The 8469-nt window shown below is 41.9% G+C and overlaps 2 protein-coding genes across 2 annotated transcripts in view; both read left to right on the plus strand.

Moving 5' to 3' along the window:
- The first annotated feature begins 1791 nt into the window (after positions 1 to 1791).
- SARC_07492 (hypothetical protein) lies at positions 1792 to 7060 on the plus strand. Its single transcript, XM_014298567.1, has 2 exons — positions 1792 to 1948; positions 3226 to 7060. Exon 2 carries the CDS (start codon positions 3268 to 3270, stop codon positions 6388 to 6390), a length of 3123 nt encoding a protein of 1040 aa, XP_014154042.1. The 5' UTR covers positions 1792 to 1948; positions 3226 to 3267; the 3' UTR covers positions 6391 to 7060.
- A 982-nt stretch (positions 7061 to 8042) lies between these two features.
- SARC_07493 (hypothetical protein) overlaps positions 8043 to 8469 on the plus strand; it is a gene marked incomplete at its 3' end in the record, with an annotated part of 8108 nt that continues 7681 nt past the window's right edge. Inside the window, exon 1 of the mRNA XM_014298568.1 lies at positions 8043 to 8171. Within this exon, the coding sequence (XP_014154043.1) occupies positions 8078 to 8171 (94 nt within the window). The 5' untranslated portion in view covers positions 8043 to 8077. The remainder of the gene's footprint in view (positions 8172 to 8469) is intronic.

Genomic DNA, 8469 nt, shown 5'->3' on the forward strand with positions numbered 1-8469 from the left:
TAATTAAATATATATATATATATATATATATAGCCGATGTTCTATTTTAGGATGCTATGATATATATATGTATGTATGTATATATTTATATTTATATATATGTGTATGTATGTATATATTTATATTTATATATATGTGTATATTTATATATATGTGTATATACATATATATATGTATATATATACATATGTACAAATACATATTATATTTATATATATATACATATATGTACGTATATAAATATATTTGTCTATTTATAGAAGGCTATGTATTTTTATACATATAGTCATATTATCATATACACATAAAATATATAATTATAATTATATTTATGTATTTATACGCATGTTTGTGTGTATTTTTTGAATAAATCTACGATTGCGCTATTGTTGAACTAAAAGCTCTGATTGACGAGGAGTAATATTTTTGGTACCTTCTATCATAGCCTTCTAAAAATTAGACATTTCAGAAGGCTATGCTTCCATACTTGAAGCCACAAGTTATTTATTTTTTCTGTTGTCTCCTTTCTGGGTTTCTTTTTGCTGATATGCCTCTAAATATATGTACTCTACTAGTATTTTACTACTGAATTTAGTAAATTCAATTTAATGTTTTGGCGATCCAAACCCAAATTTGTTTTTTTTTTTGAAAATCTTTATCCTGTATAGTATGGATTAGCTTTATATTTAGTGTAAATACATACATATGCAGTATTCACATATATTTAGAGTCCTCCTTATCCTACCCTTTTTTTTTTTGGAAAATGGGTTTACAGCAGAAACATAAATTAATTTGGAACCGCCTCAGTTCTAAAAAAAATGTTTGTTTTTTCTTTTAGATTACAAAAAAATTAGGAGTATATTTAAGTATTTTTTAATTTCAGAATTCGATCAGTGGGCCGAAAAAGTTGTTCTAAATAAAGATATTCTATAAAAGGTCACTGAAAGCATGATGTCGGAAAGATTTTTTGGTGTTATATTGTGTTTTTAATAAACAACAGAACTCATTTGTTTCAATATAGTATATATAAAAATGCGAATGAGAAAAAATGATGATGACTTTTTAGTTTTTTAGATATGTATACGATTTTTTATATATAAAATAGGAATACGGTACAGAGTACAATGTATTATCTAGGGCCCGCTCCATCAACCGACGGTCTGACGACTGACTGTGCCTTTCGCGGTTAATACTCTACATACTACGCCGCCTTCGCCACGTCGCAACTCCACACATGAAGAGAGGCATCAGACTCGTCAGACGTCAGTCATCAAACCTCACAGGCTCACAGGCTCACACTCACACAGTCTCACACTCTGATGAGTCCACACTCCCACACTCCAGTCCACACTCCCACACTCCACAGTCCACACTCCCACACTCCACAGTCCACACTCCATACTTCACAGTTCACACACACTTTTTTACCGTTCAAAAAAACAAAACAAAATCAAACAATATAAACGCGAAAATTAATTTAATTACGACTAATAAATATAGGAACAAAATCTTTACTCTATTTTATTTGTTTGTTTTGAAATAAAGAACCACATCATAATAGAAATTTCTATATAAATATATATTTACGACAATATTATCCGCTGAGATATCATTTTATTTTATATAGTTCTAAACAATTCTGGTATATGATTTAATATATTATATTACCTTATGGCGAGTCTTGGTCGCAAATACAAATTTCACTCGCACATGATGCTTGTATAGCAAAAAGTGTTCGTGGTGTAAATATACAGTCGCAGTGCGAATATCCTCTGGATCACACAATTTATATGATATCAGATATATACGGGTCAAGAGCTCAATGTAATATATACAAAAGGGTATATCCGCCCTTCTCTCATATAGAATATAGAGATATATTAGAATCAGCGTAGTGTTTGCCTAGCATATGAACGTCCGGAGCGTATGGATGTAAGTCGATTTGAAGGTGAGTGAAGTTTCTGAGCCACTGTAGATTTAGATTAGTTTGAAATTGCTTGGTTTAGATTCGATTGTATGTATGCGGTTACGAACATACAGAATTTTTTTTTGTATGTATCCATAAATGATAAATATATTTGCTGTTATAAATTTGGGGCCTAAAAACGAGGGGAAAATGCCACTGACAAAGTTGTTGTGATGTACTGCAAGATACACACATCCCGACACATATATATATATATATCGCATATATGTGTATATCTCTCCTAGGTCGCACTAACATCGATCAGATTTCTTTCAGCTATACATATATATATATGTATGTATCTTTCACCTATATGTATATGTATGTATGTATGTATGTATGTATATTATATATATGTGTGTGTAAGCAGACCACCTATTTCGACTGCTATTGCGCCTAAAAGTAATTTCTGTATGGCTTGGGGTGTAGTTGTATTTCGACTGCTATTACGCCTAACCTATGCAAATTCTCACGAGTGCTACGATATAAAGACATACACATAGAGTAATATTTATATAGATTGGGGTGTAATGGAAAGCTTCTGTTCGTTATTTTACTTTGTGTTTTTCTTGGTGAGACGATCGTTTTCCTGTTGATTAATTATCGTGTGTATTTGCGTATGATTCGTGAGAACTTGCTTGTGGTATCAATATTTGCAGAAGCGTCCGTGTTCAATATTTTTTGATAGAATTCGATTATTTACATGTTTTTCGTATTGAAGCAATATTTTGATCTTAAACTGTGCGACACTTGGTAACCTAATATTGTGTACTGACACTCACGCAGTATTGCATATAGTATCGAACATTACACAGTTGAGAATGCATATGGTAGTCGAGTGAGGTCCTATATACCAACTTATTTATATAGCGGGCCTTTGCACAAGTTAGTACCCTATCGTCTTTGTTCTTTGCGGTCACTCAAGACAGCTGCCCTCATACCTTATTCTTTAGCTGTATGCAAAGTCATAAACTTTGTACCGATTGTACTATTCACGTTTTCTTGAAATGAAATATTGAATGCTAGATTCAGTCGTATAGTACTTTTAAATCTTCGACATGAATCAACGTCAGTCTTGCTCCTATCTCTGAGAACGCTAAAGCCGGTGTTTAGGTTGCAAATCGCATTCTTATGATAGTCATATATTTATATTAATGTGTTTGCTTATCAAATTTGACTTCGTTGTGCACTATCTCGGGATAAATGCGGATCATCGCGTACTCAAAAGGATTTGTTTTCTTCATATCTACCATGTATAGGGCGAAGATTAGACCCTCAGGCTATCAGCGCGTGGTAGTCCCATGATGTTGTCACAGCAACACAAGCACGCCCAGCAACAACGGCAAAGGATGAGTATTCACAATACTAGCGTTAATCCCAATGTTAATGTTAATGTCGGCTTGTCGAGTGCAAACCCCAACCCGGCGATCGTAGACCACCGTGCGGATTCCGATATACAACTTGCTCTGCAAACCGAGTTGAAAGTCCTGGCGGCCGCACTGGCTATAGAGACCTCTGCCCTGCACTTGCACAACGAACACCACAATGCCTCGACCACGGGAAACAACTCCATTAATGGATTGTCCAATTTATTAGACCAACTAGTGAATGTATGCACGGTATCTCGCTTGGCTGAGGACCTAGATGCGGGTGTAGACAATGTCATCTGCGCGCTGACAGAGATGTCACGTCTGCTGCTGACCACGGTATCGGTTGTGTATCTATACGATGCCAATGGTATCAATGCCAACGGCAACAGCGGAGATAACTGCTCGGAGTTGGGTACGAATGGCGATGGGACTGTATTCCAACCGCCTCCGAGTTCACGGGGCTCTGGTTCAGGGCAAGGCCTCTCTGGCCGTAACCATGGCAACACGTCAGTCGATATTATGAGCAAGTTGCACCACCTGCTGCCGAGCTTTCCCATGTGGTTTACCGGTGGCAAGCGGTTCAGTGCAGCGTTTACGCACGTGCACTCGCTGCTGGAGAGGCACGCACAAGGACGCCCCATCGATCTGCAGTCGTTGAACGATGGTCTGTTTGCCATACGTGATGCGTGTGATGTGTGCTACGAGCTTCTGGAGAACATGGGTGGCAATGGGAATGCAGGCTTCAATGTTAACGGCACTATGAACGGAAATGGCAGCGTGTCCCAACAGCGCAAGAGTAGTCTATCGAACCACGCCAACACGCATGGGCACACAGGCGGAGATGGCTACAGCCGAGAGCGGGTGAACAGTTCAAATAGTAGTGCGGGGGTGGGCATGTCCAAGAAAAGCGGGGGCAGAAACGTGAATGATAGTCGGGTTGGTGATGGAAGGCGTATCAATTCGAACAACTCAGGTGGTCATGATATAAACCCACAGTCGCTGTGGGAAGAGCATCATGCCCACACAGCTGTGTTTAACGGCGCACACGCCCATATGCACGGCCGCATCAGCAAGAGCAACCAAGGTAGTTCAGATATTAATGGGGGTCTCAACAACGACATAGGTTCTCATGGACAACCTAGCAACCACAACCAGTCTCAGGGTATGTTGAGCTCGGAGACCAGCAAGATGTGGGCTATGGGTCCCTCGCTGCTGTTCACACCCCCACCTACGCCTGAGGATGCATCGTCACCGACTATAGCGCGTTCGGTACACGGCGCGGTGAGCGTTGACGACAGTCCGGTATATGCAGGTGGTTCTAAAAATAGTAAGGGTACCGGCAAGCACGGTAAGACCGCAAACACTGCAAGTGGGGATGCGCACGGTCTTGCAGACACGCGCGGTAGCACCACTGCTTCCATGAATAGAAATATAGTAAATAGTACATCGGTTTCAGCCAGAACCTCGGCAGCCATTGATAGGGACGCGGCCGCGAAGGCTGCGTTCGAATCCGCGCCAGGCCCGGATGTGATGCGATCTCTGTCATATTGTATTCCTGCAGCCAGTAGCAGCGAGTATGTCGAAAACCAAGTCGATTCCATACATGAGCAGATAATTGGGGGCTTGGATAGGTCTGACAGTTCAGAATTGCTGTCCAGTGATCTGATCAACGCGCTGGATGATTCGAATACTGAGGAGGATACCACGTATGTCGAGAGTATGCTGTACGAGGAGGGTGGCCATGGCCACGTACGACCCAACCATACTTTACAGCGTGGTACGGGTGGGAACTCCACTGGCGGCAGACACAGCAGTATCCACAAAACACCAGCTTCTTCGCAGTCCCGAACGCAGCAGTCGAACAATGGAAATGTCCGAGGCAACGTAGGAACTCAGCGCAAGAGTAGTAATGACGCATACGGCAACGGTATGGAGTATGCGGACACTTCTGGTATATATGATACAGGGCTGAAAAACGCTGGACGTCCGACTCAGACTCAGCGTCAACCGCCTTACACCCGTACGCGCAATGGGAGTGGTGAGAGTGGGAAGCGAGGTAGTTGCGCGTTGCCTAGCAACGATCTGGGCTATCCGCAACGAGAACGCCAACCGCCTCAGGCGCAGTTCGGTACCAATGTAATTGGTGGGGGGTTTCGCACGCCCTCTGGGACTGGTAGTAGTGGTTTGCACGACAACATTGACGGAAATACTGGCCAAGGCATGCACGCGTACGGGCAGGGTAACAACGGAGGGTTTATGACCGAAGGAGCGGTGGGTGGTGGGTCCTCTTATGGTGTCCATGCGACCAACGAGTCACACGCACACAACCAGGATCCGAGCGGGTTTGTCTCGGCCTCCGCGCCAGCGTCGGTTGTGGGTAGCCCTGCACAGATGCGTAGAGCTGGGGGTTATATGGTACATGTACGGAACACTCATGCGGAGAATACCGGAGATTCTATTGGGGATGGCAGTACACCCCATAGCCGTGCTCACAACGGACATTTGAATGGTGGGGATGTGGTGCTGAATGCGGCTCCTGGCGGTCTAGTTGGTGGCAGCAATCCGTCTATAGTGTGTGAGCGGTCGGAGTATACCGAGGTGGACTGGTACGGTTCGACTGTCGGCACAGTAGGTATGCCGTTCTCAGCGAACCAGCAGTCTGTGCCTACCCCTGCGCAACCCACGCTGTCCAGCATAACTGCTGCCACACCCTCCGTCAGCCATACTATAAATAACTCTGGGTATGCCGGGGGTGACTCGAACCTACCGTGGAAGGAGCGTCCCACGGGCTTCCGCGTGGTTATGTGTAGACATATGGACTCCAAGGGCAAGTGTAAGAAGGCCGGGACCTGTACTTTTGCACACTCTCAGGCTAGCCTAGAAAAGTTTCGAGCGCTGTATATACCTACTGAGAAGTGCAATTACGGCGCAAAGTGTGCTTATCGGAATGCTGGCGGGTGCCGCTACAGTCACACACCTTTGGAGCAGCACAAGTCTATCAAGGTGTACAATGCCGCCGTGGCTACTTCGATGAAGTCGAAGGCTGATAGCTAAGCTAGCGACCTATCGGGCCTGTGTAGCTGAGTGTGAAAAGATTGGGCCGGAAGCTGTTTCTATTGGCGTGTGTTTTTGTGACTAGAGACCCCTGTTGTTCTCAGACCTAAGGGTATATCAGGGTAGTGTGTCGCCAGATTGAGGAGATATTGCGAAGTTTTTTCGCATGGGGAGGATGTACACAGAAAGTTGATGGTGATGGTCTGCGAAGATGTGAGGGGGAAAGAGTTGGTATACGCTGGTTTGCGGACCGTGATATATTAACGTGTATATACATATATGGAATACGGACTTTATCAGAAATAGCAATAGTGAGGAGTATGCCGTGCGAATAACTGCGGTGCTCTGGTGGTGGTAGAATTAGGAGTAGAATTAGATTGATATGTTAGGGATATAAGGTCAATCGCAGAATAGCATAATTAGCATGAGAATACGATGGTGCTTTAATAAGCTATGCCTGCGTATAGCAATGGAAATATTACGAGTTAGGAAGTATAGTAGGAACGTAAACTCTGGTCGGATGCGATGGTTGTGAACCACAACAATGGAATAGATCGCGCGATATAGTGCCTGGCGGTACTCCGCACGTGTTCAGGAAACACCGGCGGCAAACCCGTTCTCGTCTTGTTCAAAATAGAATATAATACGCAATAAAAAATAGGAAACATCACTTTATCTGCAGTATCGTTTCGGATTATCACCCTAATTTGTCGTAACTATACTATGCATGTTCATCAAGATAATATGAATGGAAATACTTCTATAAACTGCGGCACACCACGTAGTACTGGGAGATTGGCTGATATAAACCGGTGAATTTTCGCTCGCATCTTCGCTGTTATGCGCTTGAGAGCCATCTATGTTTACTAGTCAAAATGACGGAGGGAGACATTGTGGAGGTTTATTTTAACGTGGAGCGGAAGCACACAGTGAGTGGATGGTGATGGTCTGCGAAGAAGTGAGGGGAAATAGAAGTTGGTTTGGTATGTTTGTTAGTCAGTATCCAGATTAAAGACCCAGACCTGAAATATTGTATTTCCACGACACAACCAGTGCGGAAAAGGATTGAATGCGTAGGATTTGAAAGGTAAACTCGCATATTCTCTATAAGAACTCGCCGGTACCGTCTGTTTGCTTCTGAAATGTGCAACTATTGCCTATATTCCCTACTGAACCTGATGTTCTACTTTTCACAGCCAAAGTATGTAGGCGAATTTACTTTTAAAAAAAGACGTGTTAAGTAATAAATCCGCGACGACATCGTTGTCTAGGCAACGTCATACTGTAAATGCTTTTTACAAAAAAAAATTTACCTATAAAAAAAAATGGGTAAGCGCACAGAGCGAGTCAAGCACCATCATGTTTGCAATGTAAATTAGACAGTACTGATATAGGAATCAGACAATTATAGATATAAAGCCGATCAAAGCACAAAGTGTATTGAAAGGCAGTTGGTGGCTTGCGATGATAAAAACTCGGATAAAGAAAGTAACAATACATGAAACCCACCAATTTCAATTCCGAAAATTAGCAAAACTTGACATACTGCTCATTGCTATGATCATATTCGAGTAGTATACTTTAGTATCATACATCTAATTTACCCATACTAAGCTAAAGTACAATCCCGAGTATGACACTCAATATACAGCGAAAAAAAATACCCAAAAAGTATACATGTGGGTGCATGTACCGCGCAATTATTACGATTGGCACAATCTCGGTGTCCATATCAGTTTTGGTTGCTCTCGCAAGCCTCAGCTCTGCCTCGAGGGAAACTGGTAAGTTGAAAAAGGGTGAGGGTACGTACAGATTGCTCAGACTTAGACAGATCTAATACCCAAAATCAGAATATATTTCCGTAAGTTACACATTCCACAAATTATCCCTTAAACACTAATATATATATATATACATATATATACATATATATAAATATATATATATATATATATATATATATATATATATATATATATATATATATATATATGTGTGTGTGTGTGTGTGTGTGTGTGTGTGTGTGTGTGTGTGTAGATATTTAGGTATGTATGCATGTATGTATGTATGTATGTATGG

The sequence above is a fragment of the Sphaeroforma arctica genome (genome assembly GCF_001186125.1).
Source record: "Sphaeroforma arctica JP610 unplaced genomic scaffold supercont1.598, whole genome shotgun sequence".
Lineage (NCBI taxonomy): Eukaryota > Ichthyosporea > Ichthyophonida > Sphaeroforma > Sphaeroforma arctica.

Bases quoted from the DNA above. Each gene is read 5' to 3' on its own strand.
- SARC_07492 (XM_014298567.1), top strand. From the start codon at position 3,268: ATGATGTTGTCACAGCAACACAAGCACGCCCAGCAACAACGGCAAAGG.